Here is a 23911-nt window from a genome sequence, read left to right on the forward strand (position 1 = left end):
AACAAGGTTAAGAACATTCCTTGTATAACAGCATATGTCTTAATCTTTACTATTCACACTCACTGATCGCAGTGGTCACCCAATCAATATGTATGTTGCCTTATCTGGATGCTCCTCCCTGCAAATGACTGTATAATTCATTAAGAAACTGCTGTTCCAGAGAAGACCAAGAACTCATGTCTCTGTGCACATGGGCGATCATTCTGTCTCCCTCCAGGGCCCGGAATAAAGATGAAGGAGGTAAAACTATACTGTCTCTAAGTGTTTTGCTTCGACTGAGGCAGGACCAGGGACAACAATATTGGCAGGATCCAAATGAATAGTTACGATTGGACGGTATCAGCATTCACCTGGAGCATCGGTGTCTCAAGACAGATGGGCCCACAAGGTAAGATTTTAAACCTTGGTCCCTCTCAATATTCCTGTGTGCCAGAAATGTTCCCCTCACTCGATCGCTGTCTATTCTATGGACTTCTTGAACGGTAATTAGTTCAGTCCAGAGACACAGTTTTGCAAGTGCACGGACAAGCAGAGATTTGAGTCCTCTGTGCTGTATTGGGGTGGGGGTTAATTGAGGTTCAAGTCCTTTGTGCTTTATTGGGATTCGAGCCCCCTGGTTTAAGTTGAGGTTCAAGTCCTCTGCACCGGAGTGGGATTCAAGTTCTCTATGTTTAATTGAGATTTGAGTCCTCTGTGTTTGATTGGCGTTTGAGCCCCTGTAAGGAGTAAAGTGATAAAGGGGTTAAATTCCCCTAGTGGCAAAATTTGAGGAACTGAGAGTCTTTGTTCAGGGAGAAGAGAGTGGCTTAGACTGCGGCGCCATGTGGTGCATTGAGAGGGCTTTATCTTTTTATTAGTATAATTTCAATGAGAGGGTTAAAAAAAGTGAGGAACGCTGAAATTAAGGTTGTACTAATACTTGGATTGAAAAAGGAAAGTTTCAATGTAAATTGTGCCATGCTGAGAGTGTTTGATGTTTAAAAATTTTGGTCTGTTAAAATACTGGTTTAGTAAGTCCTTTTAAGGAACTGTATTGCCTTGTTTGAATCAGGATCTCAATTAGCATTTTGTGGGCTGTGGGGCAGATTTTGTTTTTACATTGAAATTGTGCAATATTATGACCTCCTTAAAATTATCAAACTTGTATCCTTAAAACAAATTGATTGCCTTAAGCCCCTGATTTGTTTGAAATGCTACAATGCCTGTTTTAAAAAAAAGTGGTCATGCTTTAGCCAGACGAGAGTATTGTATTAAAATATCTTTGCTGCTGTGCTTTTAATGCAGTTTTCACAAAAAGACTGCATTCTTAGTTTGATGTTTTGTTAAGATTTTCGAGAGAATATTAGAACTTGAGGCTGAGTTGTTTAAATTCTTTTCAATTACTGTTAAGACTTCATTGGCCCCCTTCATATTGCAAAGTTGTCACTGTAATTCCAACTGTTTTATTTGGGAAGTTTCATTTGGAGAACATTTTGAAATATTCAGCATTTGTTTCCCACAAATATTTGAGATTTAAATCTGAACTGAAACTGCCTCTTCAATTGCTAAAGCACAGGAAACATTGTTTTCTTGCTGCTCCAGACCAGTTTGTTAAAAGGAAAATAATGTTTGAACCACCTGAATGGGGTCCCTGAGGGTTTGATTTTAGGACCATTGATTGTTGTTTATAATTAACTGTTAGGCAGTACAATTTAGATGTTTATGGATTGTACAAAACTTGATAATGTCATAAATAATGAACAGAGTAACAGACTTCAAGAATTCAAAGAAGGTTGACAGAGGCAGACAATTTAGCATAATTAAATGTGTGACTGTCTTCATACTGATAACCACCTTGGCAAGGAAGGAATGAGAGAGGAAATGCAAAGATACTTTCAGCAGTTAACATCTTCTCTAGTTTCTCCATTCACAGGTAAAGCACACCTTTGGGCCACTGCCTGCCCCTCCACAACTTGATCCAATGGATTCAATCAGCTCCCAATCATGAGCACAAAAAGTGAAGCAGCTAACAACAGTGAAGAAGAGGTCGGTACACTTATTGTCAGTAGTCTTCCTCTGGACACACCATGTGAGCTTTACCTTCTCTTTCGACTATTTAAGGCATATGAAAGTTCACTGATCAAGCTAACATCAAAATAGCTAGTTGGCTTTGTTACATTTAACGGCAGAGTGGGAGCAGAAGCAGCAAAGAATGCTGCATTCACCTAGCCTGCAGCTGCAGTTGCTGCACTGCACGCTCAGCTGCGCTGGTATCCTCCATCTGAAGCATCTCTGCAAGGATGGATGTCTAGTCAGTTTTGTTAAGTATTTAACTGCCCTTATCCAAGAATTCAGATTGCTCCATGGAGTGATGCACAAGGACAGACTCCATTTTGCTTTCAGGTTGGATTTTACTGAAGGAGATTTCAGATAACTGACTTGTTTCCACTCGACTTGGAGGGGATGGAGTGGTCACTAAGGACTGTGGATTTAGGAACTTTACTGGTGAATTTTTTTTCCACATGGGAGGATTCTTCAAATTTTGCAGTAACAGATGAGTAAATGTTGATATTATAATCAGTGAGCTATGTATCAATAATTTATTTAAATACAGGTTTTCAGTCTTATGAAAACTGGTTGTACCATCTATGTGGTTATCATGAAATGATAAGGAGAGGATGAGGAAGTGTATAAGGTATGAGCAAATAGGGAGAGTTGAGTTTTTGTGAAACAAAGGTTCAGCTAGCATGACTCGGATCAGATAAGAACTTGTAGTAAACAATAAAGGTACTGAAGGTAAGGGTAGTGGATTAACAAGGTGGAAAAGCATTCATTATGGAAAGCCATGTAAACAAGATGAAGAGGCATTCAGTATGTAAAGTCAGTTAACAAGGTGAAAAGTATTCATGAGGTGAAGTTAGAAGTTAAGAAAATACATTGTGTAATGGCAGATGGCTTAATCTTTACTATTGACACTCGCTGATTGTAACGGTCACCCAATCAATATGAATGTTGCCTTATCTGGATGCTCCTCCCTGCAAATGACTGTATAATTAAGAAACTGCTGTTCGAGAGAAGACCGAGAACTCATGTCTCTGTGCACGTGGGCGATCGTTCACTCGCCCTCCAGGACCCAGAGTAAAGATGAAAGAGGTAAAACTATATTGTGTCTCTAAGTGTTTTGCTTCGTCTGAGGCGGGAACGGGACTACAGAAGTATGGAGGCTCCAGGTGAAAACTACATGAACTATTCACTATTCTGTAAATCCATTCTGAGTATCAAAATATTTTTCAAATGACCTTTTACTTCTGGTTTTTTAAAAAAGCTGTTTTCACGAGACTAAGACAATCAAACAAATGGTTATTAATTCCATAAGACTACTTTTTATTTATATACAGTATCAAATGCATTACAAACATACTGGCTGCACTAGACCTCACAAATTACAAATACAGTAAAGCAATCTTTTCTATATACAAATACATGTTTCATAGCAACACCACTTTTGAATTTGAAGACTTCAGGGAAGAGATCATTTTCCATACAAAAATATTTTGAAGTTCAATAAAAATAATTTTGTTTCATGAATTGTCAGTGAAGTTACAAATGAACATATGGTAAATATCTTTTCAAAGAGGTAAGTGATTTAATTAATGAACATTTTATAGTACAAATTCAGCAGCATTTAAAAAAAATCAAACTCCCTAGACTTATTAGCATGTGTGCAGTTAAGGTCTGCAGAAGCAGAAAAAGCTGTGGGCACTTTGACAGCTCAGATTGGAAAGTACCCATTTCCCACAGGAAATTGTATTTTTACAATACTATTATGAAGGCCTAACCAAACCTTAGTACACTTAAAACTAGGACCAACGTGTACACTTGTGCGTTTATGGGCCTAAAATATTTAATGTTCTGTAACCATTACCTGAATACCATTTCAAATAGCAATTACAGCATTTGTTTCTCCCCGAAAAATGATCTCTTCCTTAACAAGGGTTTGCTGCTCAGTGATGACATTGCACGGCAAAAGGGGTAACATTGTACAGCAAAAGAAATAACCACATACAACAGTCAAGGCTTGAAATTGCACAGCATTGGTTTCATCAACATTACCAGTATTTTTATTGGCAGAATCAGCTACTTGCACATCTCACATCTTGATTTAAACCACCTTCACATACCATATAGGCAATCAATACAAAACTTTAAACTAACCGTCGCTGACATGTCATGCTATCGCACTACAAATAAAAAGGCAATTTGTGCGCTACAACAGCATTTTTCTAAACATGAATCGAATTTAAGAAATTTTAAATCCAATAATAAATTTTGTTGAAAGCAAACTTTCACTTTTCTATTTATGTACTTGTGTATTCAGCTACACAGAACTGTAAAAGATTGCTGTAAATCAAATACAAATCAAATGAAATGTAATGGTGCTACCAAATTACCTTTGCTCAGAAGTCTCACACAATAAAAAGCTTCAACATGAACAGAACAAGACATATACATAAACAAATTAAGACATAACTGACAGTTTCACTTTATTAGCTACAAATTCCATGATATTAACCAGGAATAACAAGATCGTAAAATAAAGATTCAGAAGAAGATACAGCTCATCTTATTAACCAATGATTTAAAACGTGTCTAATTGTTTTCATAATTGACATGTTCTTTCAAACAAAAATTTTAAAAATGAACATTTTCCTGAGAAATAAACTTTTATTTTTGAATGGATAAACATTTAAACAAGTCTTGAGTTTACCAAAATGTTTTGAAATGTTGAGGAAATAAAGTGCTTGGTTCTTTTTGTGACTAACTCATGTTGTCATCACCATGAAGATATTCATTTGAAAATATTAACTCGTTTACAGTAACCAGTGAGCATTTTCTCAAGTGCACAAACTTTACACAAAGTGTAGGTCAATAGTGCAATTTAACAAGTGTATAATATTTGAAATGAGGACTTAGATACAAGTGAATGCTACTTCACTGCATTAAATGCAATTACACAAAATGGAGTGTAACTAGGGTAGATGTTTAGAAAATAAATTGTCAAACAATAATCAAGAAATTTGATAAGTGACTTAAGATTGCTCCCATAAACAAAGGATTCATGTATATCTGCATTATGCAAATTAATTTAACAGTTTTCCTTTGAAGGGCATCTGTTTGCTCATTCAAAAACTGCAAAATAGTCCATTTTGGAAGTAACTTTTAGTTTAAAATACTAAAATCTTGGAATATTTAAGTATAGGAGTGTCATTACTAGAACGGCTGCAAATGGTAATTATGGTAAAATTACTACTGTAATGTTTAAGCATGTGGAAAAACTTTGCATTTACTACCATAAATTTTACCCCTCCAAACTTTCCAGAGTCAGAGGAGAACCATTTGAGTAACACAAAACTAGGGTGAGTATCATTAGTTTACAATTAACCTGTCACTGCAGTAATTTGAAATAATAAAAGCATCACATAACAGGATAGTGTCACAATATTACAGCATATCAGGTTCAACTAGAATTTCACCTAATATTCTCATAATATTTAAATCTAATGGCAACATTGATCGAGAAAGTAATTCTTATGGATTTAGACAGTATTAAAATTGTTAAGCAAGTTTTCCAGTCATTTAAAAAAACTGAAGAACCTAACAAACTGCATATTGGGCAATATTTTCCAGCACTTAAAACTTTACTACATAAAAACCTAAAGGCTGCAAATAAATATCAGATACTAAACTAAAATGGTAATAACATATAATCTTTGAATGGACTACTAAAAATGTAGATTACCTTATTTAGCTAGGCAAATAAAAATTAGTGCAAACTTTAAAGGGTAAAACTGTGCAAAGGTGCAGGATTTGGTCAAACAGTTAGGCACCAAGAGATCCTGTAGCCGTATAATAGTGCAACAGTTTAAGTAGTAAACTTACTGCGAACTAGCCATGTCAAAATGACCATGCTTTTGCATCTCCACATCCAAGCTCTAAGCATACAGTAAATATGACTATTTGCTTAAAGGTAGCATTTATTTGAATTCTGATTCAACCACTCATTTTTGTACAAATCACTAAATAGGAACAACTGAATTCAAGAGAATGTTATAACTTTGGCATACTCAGTCCATAAGTTTCAACTTTAATTAAACCACTGTATTCTACGAGCATCACAGTTTGCTAAATGAGCTTGTAAGACAAAATGTCTTTATATTTGCCATAAAGGTTATTTTAAAAAACTTTCGTACTAATTACAGTCAAGAAAATACCTTGTGTTCTGATCATGCCATTGCTAGAAATACTCCATAAAGAGCATTCTGCACCAAGATGACTACGGACTGACTGCTCAGTTGTTGAACAGGTTTGTTTAGTATGTAAACAAACCAATATCATCATGACTCAGAATTCTCCTTCTATTCATTATACAAATACTGTGACAGTCAGATTATAAAATCTACAAGACATTGCTGGAAAAAGGTATTTTGTTGACACTTTCAGCCTTGCAGGCATCAGGGGAATTCACAATAAATGCCAAATCGAATGGAAAACAAAATTTATACTAAATGAGAGAAGAGTGCTGATTGGTTGGCAAGTGAACTGTAATTGATAGAGGCATTACCATGGAGAAAACATGAGCTAAATGACGACTGACAGCTAACTGCCAAACTTTAAATTTAAAACCAGGGCCTGTTCGCTGTAGACAGAAAAACATACACAACGTACCTGATTCTCAAGAATTAGAATCCCTACAGTGTGGAAACAGGCCCTTTGGCCTAACAAGTCTACACTGACCCTCCAAAGAGTAACCCACCCACACCCATTCTCCTACCCTATTAATTACCCCTGACTAATACATCCACCCTACACATCCCTGAACATTATGGGCAAGTTAGCATGGCCAATTCACCTAACCTGCACATCTTTGGACTGTGGGAGGAAAACAGAGTACATGGAGGAAACCCACGCGGACATGGAGAGAATTTAATTCAATAAAATAGATAAGAGCTATTCTCTGGCACATTTCTCAAGGCATTGTCAACATCACCAGTTTAAAATTTGAACAAAACCAGACATTTAACTGTCAGTTATTGCCAAACTGGTGCATTTTCCATGGCAATGTCTCTACCTCTTGCCGACAACTCCTTCCTCATATATATATAAGAGATTTTCCTTGAATTCTGATGAGTACAGGATGGAAAGCTTTGAAAAAATATTCAAGGTCTGTTCTATCAAATGAGTATTTAATTCAAGGCAGTTCAGATCATGTAAAGTGTTTGTTAATGAGAAATATTAATATTGCAAACAACTTTTGATCACACTTTGTAAAACATCACTTAATTCGACCCTCAAATCTGTAAGCCATAAAATTGCACTCAAAAATGTGAACACCGCACTATTTTTACTGATTTTCACCAATTGACTTTTTAAAAAATAAGATATAATTTAGCAAAAAACACACTTCCATTTCACTGAATTGTTTTCATAATAGAATGCAAATGTCACTGGGTTTTGAAAAATGCATGTGACAAAAAATTTTGTTTTAAAGATCATACACACAATGGTTTGGATGGATTCAGTAAGTAATCACCAGCATTACCGAAAGATTTCTCAACCGTAAGGTAGATTGGATTATTAGCATCAGAATTTCCTGAATGCTCAAATATAAAAATTTGAATAACACAAACACAAAGCATAACTGTATGCCAGAAATTAACTAACTAGGTCCACATTGAGGAAGGCAATGAGTTAATTTTATCCATCTGCAAACTGCAAAATTAAATATTTGAATTTATTTTATTACATTAGTATAACTACCATTGAGAGCTCTAGATGGAAAATATTTACAATAGTACAATAATCTTATGGTAGAAGCAGCAAAAAGTGACAAAAAGATTAACTATTTCATCAGGAGAGCATTACAAAACCCTATTATTTCACTTAATAGAATTCAGCTGTTAGAGCAAAACCAGAATAACTAAAACTATTCACAGTGTGTTGTCGGTGGTTGGAGTTGGGCATGGGAGATAATTAGGAATTCAATTAAATTCCTGGTCACAAGCTGCAAGTGTGCTGGCTGGCTATAAGCAGTTGGTTGTGCAGTGACTTGGGGGGGGGCAACTGTTGCTACAAATGGTGTCAAATATCCACCAATACTTACTGTCACTGGGGAAATTAAACAGTATGCAAATAAACAATGAAATTCCTTTGTTCCCTTTTCTCCCAAACAAATTAAATTTACAACCACTTCATTAAATTATATTCCAAAACATATCTTCACCCATAAACAATTGAAGAAAGTAACAAAACAATAATTAGGAAATGATTTCTAAATTGTAAATTTTCAACACTGCTTTAGTTTGTTGTTTTGTCACGATCCCAGCTGATGGTAATACTGGCTAAGCCAGGTCCCAGTTTGATTGACCAGAAGTTTTATTTTTCTGTTTGATTATTGTCATTGATCATATTCACAAGAGCCTGCCAATATACAAAATTAACAAAAGAACAAGGGTTTTACACAAAAAAACTTTTACTTGATACAAGGACTATTGAATCAATTTGATTATAAATGTCAAAGGTTCACCCTTTTACCCTAATGACCTTAAACATATTCAAACCTTATTGAAAAGTCAGACCCAATCTTCTACACAGTACCCTATTCCCTTTCTCCTCATTCTTTAAATCTGTTTAAACCCAAGAACCTTTGACAACATTCAATGTTTTGACTCAACAACTTTGTAACAGTACAAATAAAGGATATCTACTTATCCACTTTTTAGTTACATAAGAAATGACAACATTGTGTCCACTGTGAGAAATACAAATTGATCGAAAATTCATTATGCATTGGCAATGCATCATGATGGGCTAATACCTGATCAGACAATAAGTTGAAAGCAAGCCAGTCAAGATAATTTCCAGTTAGATTTGAAAAGCTTTTCATTCTCCAAGACTCTTACTGAAAGTCTTGCAACAAGTAACAGTACAAATTCTAAGTCTGGATTGGACATAATGGACTCAAGAATAGTCTTTTAGCATTTAAACTTAGATGACTTTAACCTGGTCAAAACATTTGTGACTGAGAGAAAAGCTTATTATGCAATTCTAACTATTCAAATTATGATAGTTACAATTCAAACTATTCAATCTTCTGATGGTTTTTAGACAACTCTTAATTCTATTCTTACTGTATATTTTGTTATTTATGGATGAATCCAAAATAATCTTATTAATTTGATTTCAGTTTGAGAGATTGGCAGAAACCTCTGCAATTGGCTACAGCTATTTTTAAAGGAAGGAGGTTACAGAAATGGGGAGAAAGGAAACAATAGTTTGAACCAAATTTAAATTTTAAATAAAATTTCATCTTTTAGAAAACTTCTGGTTAACTGAATATTCTATGGTCAAACTGGAATTTTCTCCTTCAGAATAAAACTCATCACAAAATAAATGTAGCTCTAGTTATCCTCAACTATTATTTTGGTTAAAGAGTAACCCAAGTAATTATTCTAAGGAGTATGAAATATTTTTCTGGAATTGCAATATTAATTCTTAATCATTAACATTCTTTATTGCACTGAAACTAAATTTAGACTATTTGCCAGATTGTCTTCATGGATAATTGAATATAGGAGTTGGGGTTAGGCCCCTTTTGGAATACCGTGTGCAATTCTGGTCTCCCTGCTAGAGGAAGGATGTTGTGAAACTTGAAAGGGTTCAAAAAGGATTTACAAGGATGTTGCAAGGTTTGAGCTACACGAAGAGGCAAAGTACGCAGAGGTTACTTTCCCTGGAGAACCAGAGGCTGAAGAGTCATCTTATAGAGCTTATAAAATCATGAGGAGCATGGGTAGAGTAAATAGACAAAGTCTTTTCCCTGGGATGGGGTGTCCAAAACTAGAGGGCGTAGGTTTAAGGTGAAAGATTTTAAAGGGACCAAACGGGCAACATTTTCACGCAGAGTGTAGTGTGTGTATGGAATAGAGTTTCCGTGACTACCTGGTCAGGTCCACACCCCTCCCCCTGTCCTGGCACCTTCCCCTGCCACTGCAGGAATTGCAAATCCTGCACCCACACCTCCTCCCTCACCATCGTCCAAGGCCCTAAAGGAGCCTTCCACGTCCAAAGTCTTACTGCACATCCACCAATATCATTTATTATATCCGTTGCTCCCGATGCGGTCTCCTCTACACTGGGGAGACTGGACACCTCCTTGCAGAGCGCTTTAGGGAACATCTCTGGGACGCCCGCACCAATCAACCACACTGCCCTGTGGCCCAACATTTCAACTCCCCCTCCCACTCTGCCGAGGACATGGAGGTCCTGGGCCTCCTTCACCGCCGCTCCCTCACCACCCGACGCCTGGAAGAACGCCTCGTCTTCCGCCTCGGAACACTTCAACCCCAGGGCATCAACGTGGACTTCAACAGTTTCCTCATTTCCCCTTCCCCCACCTCACCCCAGTTCCAAACTTCCAGCTCAGTACTGTCCCCATGACTTGTCCTACCTGCCTATCTTCTTTTCCACCTATCCACTCCACCACCCTCCCTGACCTATCACTTTCATCCCCTCCCCCACTCACCTATTGTACTCCATGCTACTTTCTCCCCACCCCCACCCTCCTCTCATTTATCTCTCCAGGCTTCAGGCACTCTGCCTGTATTCCTGATGAAGAGTTTTTGCCCGAAACATCAATTTTACTGCACCCCGGATGCTGCCTGAACTACTGTGCTTTTCCAGCACCACTAATCCAGAATCTGGTTTCCAGCATCTGCAGTCATTGTTTTTACCCATGAGTTGCCAGAGAAACTGGTGGAGAATGGTACAATTACAACATTTAAAAGGCATCGAGATGGGAATGTGAAGAGGTAGGGTTGAGAGGGACATGAGCCAAATGCTGGCAAATGGGACTAGATTAATTTAGGATATCTGATTGGCATGGATGAGTTGGACAGAAGGGTCTGTTTCTGTGCTGGACATCTCTATGACTCTAAGTCAAATTTATTACGGGGAGATAGTATCTTGGAAATTTCACTGGTTCAGTAATCCAGAGGTCTAGGCTATCCTCTTGGGACAAAAGTTAAAATCCCATCATGGCAACTGGTAGAATTTAAATTCAATGAATTATCCTGAACTTGAGAGCTAGTCTTGGCAATGTTGATGATGAAGCTATCATTTATTAATGTAAAAACTTTTCTGGTACACTAATGCCCTTCAGGGAAAGAAATCTGCTATCTTTACCTGGTTCTGAACTGTATCTGATTCCAGATTGTCATCAATGTGGCTGACTCTTAATTAGGGATGGTAAAGAATGCTGATCTTACCAGTGACACCTATATGCTTTGAAACAAACAACAAAGATGCCATACTAATTGCTTACATGACCAAACATAGCCTTCAAGCTGAGATGGGTTTAGAGGTAGTGAAAAGATGGAAGGCATTCACAATTTTCAAACCATACATTCTGTACTGATTTTTAAGTTTAATTTCTTTGCTCATTTGTATAGTGGAATCTGCACAATTGTCACTAGAATTCTGCTTTCCTACCAATGGTGGTGATACAGGATCTTTACTGAGACTAGGGTACAATTAGAAGTTTACATCCAAATGGATATATGCATGTGAATCAGATATAGAAAAATGTCACAAGACAATAATGCTTAATACTAAAGAATTTTCAGTTACAGAAAAGAAATGTCAATAAATAATGTTTACCATGAAAAACTGCTACTGATGCTTGCCTGTCCAGCCAAGCAACAGTCAGGATTGTAGGGAATACCTGAAACACTCAACCTGTCTATCTGCTCTACGTTTCTATAAAATCATGGCCAACCTTCGACCCCAATATAATTTTCCCACACCATTCCAATATGTTTTTATATCTATAACATCTAGAAAACAAAACACCTAGCTAATGAGACCATAGGAGCAGATAATTACAAAGGTAAGCTGGTAAACACTGGATCCTTAACATAAGCTGAAATAATATACCAACACTTCAAATGCAAATTGAAACAAAATTCTGCTTAAATTTTCTATAAAAACCAGAAATTTATCAATCTCCGCAGCTTTTTTAAACTGTCACCATACACAGATTGAACCCAGAACTGACTACAGTTGATAGTAACAGATTAATCATAAAACTTCCTCTAAAATGTAACTACAACAGTTTTGAGAAGACATTCAGGATGAGAAAAGGAAAGTGGCCTCAGCATGCATGGTAATGTGATAATTCTCTTCCACTTATGAAAATTACAGAATACTTAGCTTTCTCGGTGCCATGTGCTTGATTAAAAATAAACCACTATACAAGTACATATGAATGTTAATATCAAAATTGTTGTGATTTAGAACATGCCTTTTAAATTTAGATATAGCTTGTAATTTTAGAAATGAAAGTTTAGCTGCAGAAAATGGGATAAATGTTACTAAAGCAAGTTTGAACCGTATTGTATTTGAAAGGCTAGCGTCATGTCTTTAGCTAGAAAGACAAGGTAATGAGAATGCAAACTGTCCCCAGGTTGCAAACAAGAGTAATGTCTTTGTTTTGGGAATTCGTTTAAGAGGTGAGAGGAGAATGATTTAAAAAACAATGAAGAGGCAAATTTTTTACAGAGTGGTTCGCGTATTGAATGAATTTCCTGAAAAAGTGGTGATTGAGGTACAATTACAACATTTAAAAGACATTTGGATAGATGCATGAATATGATTGGTTTGGAGGGACATGGGCCAGGAACAGGCAGGTTAGGCTAGTTTAATTTAGGATTACGTTCAGCACGAACTGCTTGAACCAAAGGGGCTGCTTTTAGCATTCAGTAAATATGTAAAGGTTGAAAAACACATTTATTTCATAAAATCAAAGAATGATTTGTAAGTGAGCAATTGGATTGAATTATCTTAGAAAATGGATAAGAACAGGTTGTGTCATCATGGAGAGGGATGAAGCTTTGAAAGGTTTCCTGTTTTCAATTTGAGTGTTTGCTGAAAAAGGTTCTAGTTGTAATTCAAACCAGATTAGGTTTATAATTCAGGGTAAACAGACAAAGTAAATAACAATTACATTAGACCTGCACTACAAGCAGAGTAAAAACCAAATTTATTTACTGACCATGTGGAATGTGGATGAGTTTTTAATGTTTGAATTTTGTGTGGGAATCTTAACACTTGAGTGGATTGTAGATCCTTCCATGAGCTTCAACAGACAAAAAAAAATTAGGTAGCTAAATTAGCATGGAAGTATTGAAAAGTAACCAAAACAAGGGATCCACATCAAGAGACGCTAAATTAAACTTTTATGTCTGAAAAATGCTGATTCTGAGAATTTTCCAGAGGACTTTGGCATAGTTGGTTCCCACACAAGTATGGAAATTCTTGAGATATGACTCTATGTATCAGATCTAAGCAAACTAGACTGCCCAACTGTTGTAAGCTGCGGTATTAATAAGATCATATTTAGTTTGTTCTGTTCTTTTATAAATAATAAAATCTATTTTGCTTTTAAAAAGTGGAGTCTTGTGGTGTGGATCTAAATGTTAAAGGGAAGTACATACTGATTTCCAGAAATAAACATTAATGGCTCATAACTGATCATATTAATTGATCTGCACAGTTTATAGTATTTAATTACATTTTAAGTTAGTAGTGATTTAATGGGAGCATACAAATACATAAGTTTTAAATTTTGATGCTCTCACAACTTTAAGTAGGTCAATAGCATGAGTACCTGCAACTATGTTGTGTAGTTTAATATACTAACATACAAAGTGACAATTTAAAGCAATAGCCCATTTCTACTCACTGTCTATACAAATAAACTGAGTTAAATACGCAGAGATTCAACATTTGAACTAATGGCATGGTAGATTTGGATAGAATTTAAAGTGGTAAAACAAAACTTTCAAATAATGAAGGGAAGGGAAATATTAGAACTATTAGGATCTATGAACAGTGGTCAGTTACGACAACTTTCTACAAATTTCCAAACTCATTAGCCCCTCTCCATGCCTTTCATTTCATGCTTCTCCATGGAATCAAATTACAATAAACTCAAACCTCAGTATCATTTTCATGTTATTTCACACAAGGATATGCAGAAAGCCACAAATTATTTTCTTTCTGCACTTTCCTCTCCCACCCTAAATTATTCAGGCAACACCTGAAAAATGAAACAGAGAAGTTTTAAAGGTTTAATGGATTTTAGTAAAGACAAACCTATTGATAACATCGGAAAAGAAATGAATTTACATGTATGTAACAGCATATTTTTACATTCTAAACAATGGTTTCCTTTCAAACGCCAAAAATGGTGATCAGATACATTTCCAAATTCACTTTTAGATATGCAAGATTGTATACTGATTCAGCTTGTTTAGAAAACACAGAAGTTTTTTTTTAAAAAGATAAGGTCACTTTGTTACAATGTTCTGCTGAACAACTCTTTGGGGCTCATGATGCAGTGGTAATGTCTCTACCTTTGTAGAGTCCTACATACCCCAAAGTTGTGTCATAGCATGTCGGAATAGGTTGATTAAAAATAATTAGAAGGCAGAGAAGAAAATTAAGCTGCTAAAAGGTTAAATAAGACAATTAAGTGCACACATTCACCTGCATTCTCACTCGAAGTGAATGACAAATTGTCCACACAATTAACAGGAATGAAAATAACCTTGTGAAATGGTGTGGCTTCTGATCTTGGGGCAACACAGTGGCTCCGTAGTTAGCACAGCTGCCTCACAGTGCTAGAGACATGAACTCGATTCCAGCCTTGGACAACTGTCTGTGTGGAGTTTGCACATTCTCCCTGTGTCTGCATGGGTTTTTTCCGGGTGCTCCAGTTTCTTCCCACAATCCAAAGATGTGCAGGTTAGGTGAATTGGCTATGCTAAATTGCTTGTAGTGTTCAGGGATGTGTAGATTAGGTGCATTGGTCAGGGGTAAATATAGACTAATGGGGAACGGGTTTGGGTGGGATACTCTTTGAAGGGTCAGAGTGAATTTATTGGGCTGAAGAGCCTGTTTCCACACTGTAGGGATTCTATGATAAATGTCCAAAATAGCTAATCACATATACCATGGTGGCCATCTTAGAAAATTGTAAAAACTGTAAGAGAGAATTTATAATGAAAAAAATAGCATTTTTTAGCCTCAAATTCAAGTTAACAAGCCTGTTATATTAAGCCAAAACCTACATTTTTTAAAAGTTAAAACAGTTATTTACTGGATATTGAGACAAATGTTTGGGACAGCTGCACTTAAGGTAAATGGGTTAAATACTGATGAATTCCCTTAACGGTTCAGATAACAAATCACAATCTGAAACCAGTTTCTCTTTTAACAGATGCTGTCTGATCTGCTGAATATTTTCAGTATTTTGTTTCTATTTCACGTTTCCACCATTTGTAGTAGCATGAATTGTCAAAATAGACATGTATCTGCAATAATTTGTTTGCATTCCACACATTAGTGAGAGTTAAAATGATCCACGATTAATTATTCTTCTTTAAATGCTTGCAATTAGGCTGCAAAATGCTGTGCTGTACACCTTTTTAAAATAAATTTTAGTTTTATGCTGTTGGCAAAGGGGAAGAGAAGTAAGTAGAGCAGATGGTGAGACAGCAAAAGGCAGAGTGTGTTAATAGTAGGAAGGAGAGACATAGGTGCAGAATAAGTGTTAATGGTAGGTGTGATAGCAGAAAGTAGTTCAGCTCTACTAAGAGAAAACCTATGCAAAATGAGGTGTAGTGTGTATGTCATACAGCATACATGTGTATATAAGGAAATTGAATTCAAATAGACTCAGTATTTGAATTCAACAACCTCATTAGAATTCAACAACTCACAACCTATTTAGATTAGGACCCATGCCATGAAGTCTTGTTTGGATGGTTTGCTCTGGGTATGGATGACCTATTTTCTGGTCTTGATATAGGCTGTTTACCTGCATCTCTTGTTTACTATCAGCACTTCCTTTACCTTTTGTTCTGGAAATCCTTTACCTTCATCATAGAATCCCTACAATGTGGAAACAGGCCCTGGGCAATTTAGCATGGCCAATTCACCTCACCTGCACATCTCTGGATTCTGGGAGGAAACTGCAGCACCCGAGGAAACCCATGCAGACATAGGAAGAACGTGCAAATTCCACACTGACAATTGCCTGAAGTTGGAATCAAACCTGGGTCCCTGGTGCTGTGAGGCAGCAGTACTAACCACTTAGCTATCACTTTCTTTTGCACTTACTCCTCTTCCTCCCCTCTACATTAATAGCATTAAACCCACCACTTTGAGACACTTAGTTCTGAAGAGCCCATATTGAACTCCAAACATTAACTGATTCTCTCCATAGATGCTGCCAGAACTGTTGAGTTTCTTCAACATTTCCCATTTTTATTTTGGATCCCCCAGTATCTGCAGTGTTTTGCTTTCACTTTCTCAATTACTCTATGCAACATGTCTGGCCCAAGTGAAAGATGCAAAAAACAAAATCCAGCAAGGTGAAGCATTTAATCCAAAACACTTGCTTTCACCATTATACCTCAGCACAGGAATCATCATGCTCCATAAAATTTGACTATGCTGAAATACATATTCATACAACTTGCAATACTATCAACATCGACCTGAAGTTTCGATCTTTTGACAGCCAGCTTTCAGGTCACCACTGTTTACATCATCTTTAACTGCATTCTATTGATATTGTCAAATATTTTCAATAGTCTAAACAAAGATGGAGCACTTACAGAATTAGTGGAGTCCTTAATGGCCTTGTTAATATACTATGGTTATACAAAAACAACTTTTGAACTCTTTAGATCTTTGCACTATGTTCCATATCTTCTTTTTGAAGATAGTACGCACACCCTTACAACTGAACAACCTTCTCATTCTTAAATGGTGTTTGAGTTTTGATCTAATATGTCTACATATTACAAAGAAGCATGCATGTAGATTAGCTTATTTTGCCCTCAAAATTCCTTGAAACACATCCCAAATTTGGAATAATTAGCTACAATCTAGTAAATTGAGCAAAAAGAGTAACATTTGCAAGACAAAGATAAACTAGTGCAAAAAGCAAAGCAAAACTAGTCTGTTTCTAAGTTATAGAATGCCTTCAAATCCTATTGCGCTTTATACATTAGTAGGTAGACCACACACCACAGACAACGTATGCAAAAGTTGCAAACAGAATTCTTGACAAATGATTCATCATCTGTCTATTGTACTGAGCTTAATACTTCAGATTCAAAACATGCAAACATCTCAACTGTGGATCTGTGCTAAAAATAAAATTGACAGGATAAGGATACAAGCAGACAGTACAGTAGACAATTATATTCAAAATTCACAGCTATAGTAACTTGGCAATAAACAAGACATTATACCTAAATGACCATTTAATGCACACTGCAAAACATCAACATGCCACCATCTGCGATGTAAGCAGTGTCTATCAATAAGAACATGGTTATATTTTAAAACATATCAAATCTAAAAAATAATATTGCAAAAAATTTAGAGCGCTAACAGCAATAAATGCTATATAAGTAGAATTAATATTCAGAGCGTTGTATGCTGTGCAATCAAAACTAGTTGGAAGGAGTGAAGAATTACAAAGCTCCTGTGATACCGTGCTGGACCATTACCAGATCCTACCCGTAATACGTTTTGGGAGAGAAGTCAGTCAGCAAGTCAAGTGTGTTTATATGAAGACCAGAAATATAAATCCTTGCAATTCTGTCACCTAGTATCAGCATAAATTCCTCCCATCTCGGCTATTGCACAGGTTTGATGCAGAACAAATGTTTTATTCTGCTTCAACATTTCTTTTACATCCGTAAGCCTTAATTGACTGTAGAAATGTTACAAAATAACACCTTTCTATATCTTCCACAAAAAGGGAAATTATCAATTTGTGTGGTCAATGCACAGTCAAAATTATGTAAATTTAATGTGAATCTTTAAAGATGTGAGAATTTACATTTTCACTCATTTGAGATACCTTCAGACCCAGGTCAGAGAACTAAAAGTGCTCCAGTCTCCTATGTGACTTAGTTACTACTGAGATTCTTGAACACAATTGAACGAATTAGGCTGATCGATAGCATGCAATGTTTTAGTCCAACGCATTACAAGGAGAATACTTGGAAACAAAATCTATCACCACCCCCGCCCCCAATCACAAGGTAGCTAATTTACCAACTGAGAATGTCATTAAAGTCATATACAATCCTAAAGCTGAAACAGAACAGCAAGTAAAACAAAAATTGCAAAAAAACGAAGTAACTAAATGTATCCACTGTAGCTTTTAATGGTTACTAGATTTTAGCTTCAAAAGATTGGTAATGCTTGGAATCCTACTTGTACAATATCTTAGTAAATAGGAAGATGAACAGTCATGGAAGAAAAATAAGATGGAGCTTTAAAATGAGAATTTTAAGTACTACTGGACAGTCATAAATAGAATATCTTTATACAGTTGATAGTACAGGTGGATAGACTGATTATTGGGTTGTACCATCACAATCACAAAATTGTGACCATTATTCTGCAGCTAATTTACTTAACTAAATTAGGAGTCAGATCAGTGATAACTAATTTGTAAAAAGACTTACCTTCATAAGATCTATTGCTAACGACCTTTAGCAAATTCTATACCATACAATGTAAAAATGGTAATTTATACACATTTGTAGTCCTCATTTATGATTGTACTGCAATCATTCACAATCACCTTCGCTGTATGGAAATTTCATGGGGGCTGTAATTCTACAAACCTAGCACACTGAAAAACTTTATCATTTTAATCTAGATAGCTTATCTACTCTGATTTTGATTGTATCACAAATTTGCACATGACTAAAGGCACAAAGAAGCATCACTTGCACAGTGCCCATGTGCAATACATTCTCCATGATGCAAACAGGTTAAGAGTAGCACCTTTTAATTTCAAGGACGGCTTTACTGCAGCATTACTGTGGATTATAAATCATTATATCACTAAATCAGAAGAGACTGATCTCAAGCTTGAAATAAATAGATGAGAAGTGAAACATGCTAAGGTGTCCTTTTAGGAGACAAGCAAGACTTTGTTTTCAAGAGGTAAATTGACTACACAGCTTTATGAATCTGCGTTTTGGACCACTTCCCTCCTTTATCCTCCTTGCAATTTGCATCAATAAATAAATGTTAACTTTCTAAATTCAGTTTATTTGCAACTTTCTAACAGGAGCTAAAGGGTAATATTATCTGCAAAATACAGACTTTGTAGGAGGGAGAAAATGTAACAGGCAGAGTTCAACTAAGTTATAACAAAATGACATTGATTGTCAGTGAATAAATTTACACATTTACAACAGTCATGGTGAAGTGCTTGGATAGCTTCATGATTGTCTCATGCAAGGTTTAAAACGCAAAGGATGGAGGACTTCAGCAAAATGAAGGCTACGTTACAGGTGATCTGTCAGCTCTGCTAGTTAGAGGTAATTATTTTCCAAATATCTCCAGGTCTTTTCTGCATGTTATAAAAACGATTGCTAATGCCTTGCTAATTTAGTTTTATAGTACACAGTAATGCAGCTTGGCAAATACACAAAACAGAATTAATTTCAACTGATGTTATAAAATTACATCATGTGCTGTTGATATTAGGTCAGTGCAAAAAGCTGTCATAATACTACAGAATAACCTGCGTGGGAGTACTGTAGTCATAATACAGGTACATCCACAAATCTGAAAAATCCCCAGTAATGCCAGTAATATTATCAAAAGTTCTATACTTTTCTGACGAAGCAGAGGATTAACTGCCTTGAACCCAGTACTGCAGGCATACCCATGGTCTACATCTTTATAAAAATAACTGCAGCACAGCTATTCATGTTATAATAATTGCTGATATTTACTGTTAAGTATTATGTTTAGCAGCCAAGTGAAATGATTGCAAGTTTGCCATTTTGTTTAGATGAGAAACAGGCACTACACTGGTCTGCTTTTGTGCATAAAAAAATTTATAGAATGGTTGTCCCCAGTTAATACATGGAGAGTAGAGCAGCATCCAATTTTGATTCTTCAAAAGTGCAAAAAAATTATAGGCTATTAAATATTTGTCACAGTTATTTTCTCTATCAGATCCTGTAACTACTTTTTTCTGTCCCCTCAAACCATGTTCAATAAAGAGGAATAATTTTACACATTTTTATAATTCAGATTGGACAGTTTTTTCTTGTTTGGAGATAATCCTATGGCACACTGGTCTGTGATTTATTTCTCATGGTTATTCAATAGAAGTATGGAACAACATATCTATAATGCACTTCGTCATGTTGGTTATAACTGGAATAAAGTGCATCAGACAAGCTAAACTGAACTATCTAACAAGTTATTGCCTACCTTTGAACCCCATTTTTTTCCAATGGGGATGAGAATAGATGTTTTCTGAATATGGTACACATTGTAGATTCAGTATGTAATAGATTCAGTATGTAATAGTCTAGAAAGTACTGATCAATTTTTGGTGAACTAAATATTTCATATATAGTACATGCAAATGTATACCACACTTTGTGCTGATTCGAATTTTTAGAAGACTTGAATTTTAAATTGCCACAAATGGCAATTACAAAGGCTTCAATAGTTTAAAAGCTTTTTAAAAAGGTGGATTTTTTTCAAAGATAGAATGGGTGTGCAGCTCATTAGTGTTATTCAAATGAATTAAGTTGCTACAACTTTACTCACAGCAGCTGTGGCTGTTCATTGAGAATAGGTGTACACATCTTTTTTCCATAGACAGTTTTGAGATTCTAGTCTACTTCTGTTTGCACTCAAAAAGATAAAGCAACTACATTTATATTAAAAGTGCTTCTTGTTTGTATAATTTTTAAAAATTCTGAAATCTTGTTTGGAGAGTTTTGTTTTAAAATGTAATATTAAGTACAGCAAGCTCCAGCTCATTTTAAGCCGAAACAAGCACAAATCCAACCACCAATTTGTTTTTCCAAGGAATGATCCGATGGAATGAAATGGAGGCCAGATAATTTTTCTGCATTGCACATGCAAGCATTTGGCATGGCTTGTGGGTGAAGGTGGTATGCAGAAGGCAGTGTGGCAAGACAATAATAATTTGGGGAGACAGGAAGATAATGGCGACGTTGGGAGATGGGATAATGGTGCTGCTCCATTATGAAGACAACAAGATGACAAAACAACAATTTGGGGAGAATGAGAGAAAATTATCCATGAGGTGGGGAAAATGAGATAACGACCTGGGTAGTGAGGTAGATGATTAGCAAAAGGAGGCAAGACGGAGAGGGGAGACAGCAATGATCTAGGGGATAAAATGATAAATTGTGGTGAAGGGGAAGATGATCTGGAAAAATATTTGAATTGGATGTCAGACAAAGAAGGTATATCATCTCTGTCCATAGAATGGGTTGGGTTGACTAAATGAATCTATAGTCTCTGACTTTAAATGACTGAAACATGCAAGATAGTGACTTGCAGGGTAGACATTGACATGATATCCTGCTGCAAAATCTAGATCATGGGGGGGGGGAGGTAGAGAACAGTTTCATGACAAGGAGCCAGTAATTCAGAACTATTCTCACGCAGAAAGTTGTGAATCTTTGGAATTTTCTACCCAAGCTACATTGAACATATTTAAGGCTGAGACAGATGTTATATTTCTAAGGGCACGAAGGAATAGGGCAAGTGAGAGAGAAATTCGAGTGGAGACAGTTGTTGCACGGCATAGCAAACGCCACATCTACTTCTGCTTTGAGAAATGATTGGGGAGCAGTGGAAAATGAACCTGCTAGGGAATATGCAAGCTGAGAATTGGAGTTGGAGTCTTTAAGACATTGACCAAAAGACTGGAAGGCTGCGAGACGTTGATTGAGAATTTGGGAGATGAGGTGGGGCTACATGTGCCAACTGAGAGTTTCACAGCAAAGGCGGCATTTCGGCTAATCATGTCACTACTGGTCATAAAACACCTGACTCTTCGTCTCAGAGTGGAATGCTGCAAGATGCCGACTGAGAATTGCGGGGGAACACAGGGGATTAAGTGGGGGGCTGGGGGGAGGGAATGGGAGATGACTGAATCGGGGGGGGGGGGGGTGATATTGCATTGTGTTAAAACCCTAAATATTGGTACTGGTAACATGGAGAGATAAAGGATTAGGATGTGTGGCGATAGGACGAGGGTGATGTTATCACAGGAACAGAGTTCCAAGAGACAAACTGGATCGAAGCGGTAACGCCGCTTCTCGATGCACAGATGCTGCCAGACCTGCTGAGCTCTTTCCAGCACCTTCTGTCTCGGAAGGTGAGAAAGCGATGTCAATCTTCCTCCTCTTCTTCTTGGACACCGTCTGCGGCGGCAGCAGCGGCGACCTCCCGGCTCAGCTCGGCCCGCCTGTCCCTACGCCTCTCTTGGATCGCCCTCATCTCCTCGGCGTACCGGAGAAAGTTGTCGCCGAAGCGGGCCCAGGCTTTGTACGGCACGGTGATGGAGTGGCGGTACGAGGGCTTCACCTCGCTCAGCCGCAGGAACACGCCGTACCGGTTAGAGCCCGGGTCGAAGAAGAAGCGTTTGTTGTCGACCGGCACCGAGATGCCCTCGGGCAGCTCCAGCGGCCCCGGAGCGCCGGCCTCGTCTGTCAGGCCTCCCCCTCCAACCCCTGCCGCCGCCGATGTCGGGGCAGTTCCATAATCCTCGATCAGCCGGGCCAAGGCGTCCCGGAACTCGATGAGGCCCTGGGCCGGGAGGGCGATGGTCTGGCCTTGGGCCTGGCTCTGGCCTTGGGCGGAGTAGCCCCAGCCGGGGGAGCCTCGGCTCACGGTCTGGCGGATGCGCAGGAAGCGGCCCCGCTGATTCTCCTTCAGGTCCAGGTAGTACTTGCGGTTCTCCCGCACCAGGGACTCGCTCTTCAGCACCCGCTGAGGCTGAGGCTGGGCCTGGGCCTCGGGCTGGGCCGGCGCCACATGCTGCTGCTGCTGCACCACCGCCGCCGCCTCCTCGTCCTCCTCCTGTTGCCTCCGCCGTCGCCTCAGGCCTCCTCCTCCCCCGCCGCCGCCGGCCAGCCCGAGCTGGGCGTAGTGCTCGATGAAGTCCCCCAGGTAGTCGCGCATCTCGGCCGCCACAGGCATGGAGACGGTGAGGCGGCTCTTGCGGCCTGCCGAGCCCACCACCTCGGCGATCTTCAGGAAGCGGCCCTTGGCGTTCTGCTTCACGTCCAGGTAGAAGCGCTTGTTCTGGATGTCCACCCGCTTGGAGGCCAGCTCCTGGGTCTCGAGTAGAGGCGGCGGCGGGCCGGCGGCCGGGCTCGGATCCCTCGCCTTGGGCGGTCGGGACGCCTCAACATCCCCTTCCTCCTCCTCTTCCTCCTCCACTACCGCTTCCTCGGGAGGTACGGCGACGGCGGATACCGCCGTTAAAAGGTGAAGATCGGCGTCCGTTTCCCCGCTGGCCCGTTCCCGATCGCTGGTCGTCGCCATGAGAGACGGCCCCCCCGGCCCGCCTGAAACCAACCGCTGTCCAACGGCCAACGCTCGCGAGACCCGAGTGTGCAGACTCCTGCGGCTGCGCGCGGGGCGTGGGCGGGGAGATAGCGAGGGCACGCCCACATCACCATGACGACCCGCTGCCCCCCACCCGGAGAGGGGAAAGGGGCGGGGTCTGAACCCGCGGTTCGGGGGCGGGGCTTTGGCTGGATGTACGGGCTCTCGAGGAACGGAGGGGGCGGGGAATGTAGGGCTGGACGTATAGCGTGACGGACGGTACCTGAGAGGAGACTGATAGTGCAGGGGCGGGGACTGAAGTTAAGAGGCGGGGACTGAAGTTAAGGGGCGGGGACTGATGGCACAGTGGACAGTGACTGAGCGTGAATGGGCGGGACTAGATGGCACTGGAGCGGGGCCTGGCCGTGAAGGGCGGGGC

General features: G+C 38.6%; 1 protein-coding gene across 1 annotated transcript; it reads right to left on the minus strand.

The window, feature by feature from the left end:
• Nucleotides 1-10612: 10612 nt before the first annotated feature.
• On the minus strand, nt 10613-23469 carry purg (purine-rich element binding protein G). The gene has a single exon (XM_087979978.1). The coding sequence runs from the start codon at nt 23467-23469 to the stop codon at nt 22312-22314; it is 1158 nt and encodes a 385-aa protein (XP_087836104.1). The 3' UTR covers nt 10613-22311.
• Between the last annotated feature and the right edge of the window lie 442 nt (nt 23470-23911).

Source organism: Chiloscyllium plagiosum, unplaced genomic scaffold, assembly GCF_037043375.1.
Source record: "Chiloscyllium plagiosum isolate Xiang-an unplaced genomic scaffold, Cpla_swu_hap1 HiC_scaffold_36, whole genome shotgun sequence".
NCBI classification, from domain to species: Eukaryota; Metazoa; Chordata; class Chondrichthyes; order Orectolobiformes; family Hemiscylliidae; genus Chiloscyllium; species Chiloscyllium plagiosum.

Bases quoted from the DNA above. Each gene is read 5' to 3' on its own strand.
- purg (XM_087979978.1), bottom strand. From the start codon at position 23,469: ATGGCGACGACCAGCGATCGGGAACGGGCCAGCGGGGAAACGGACGCC.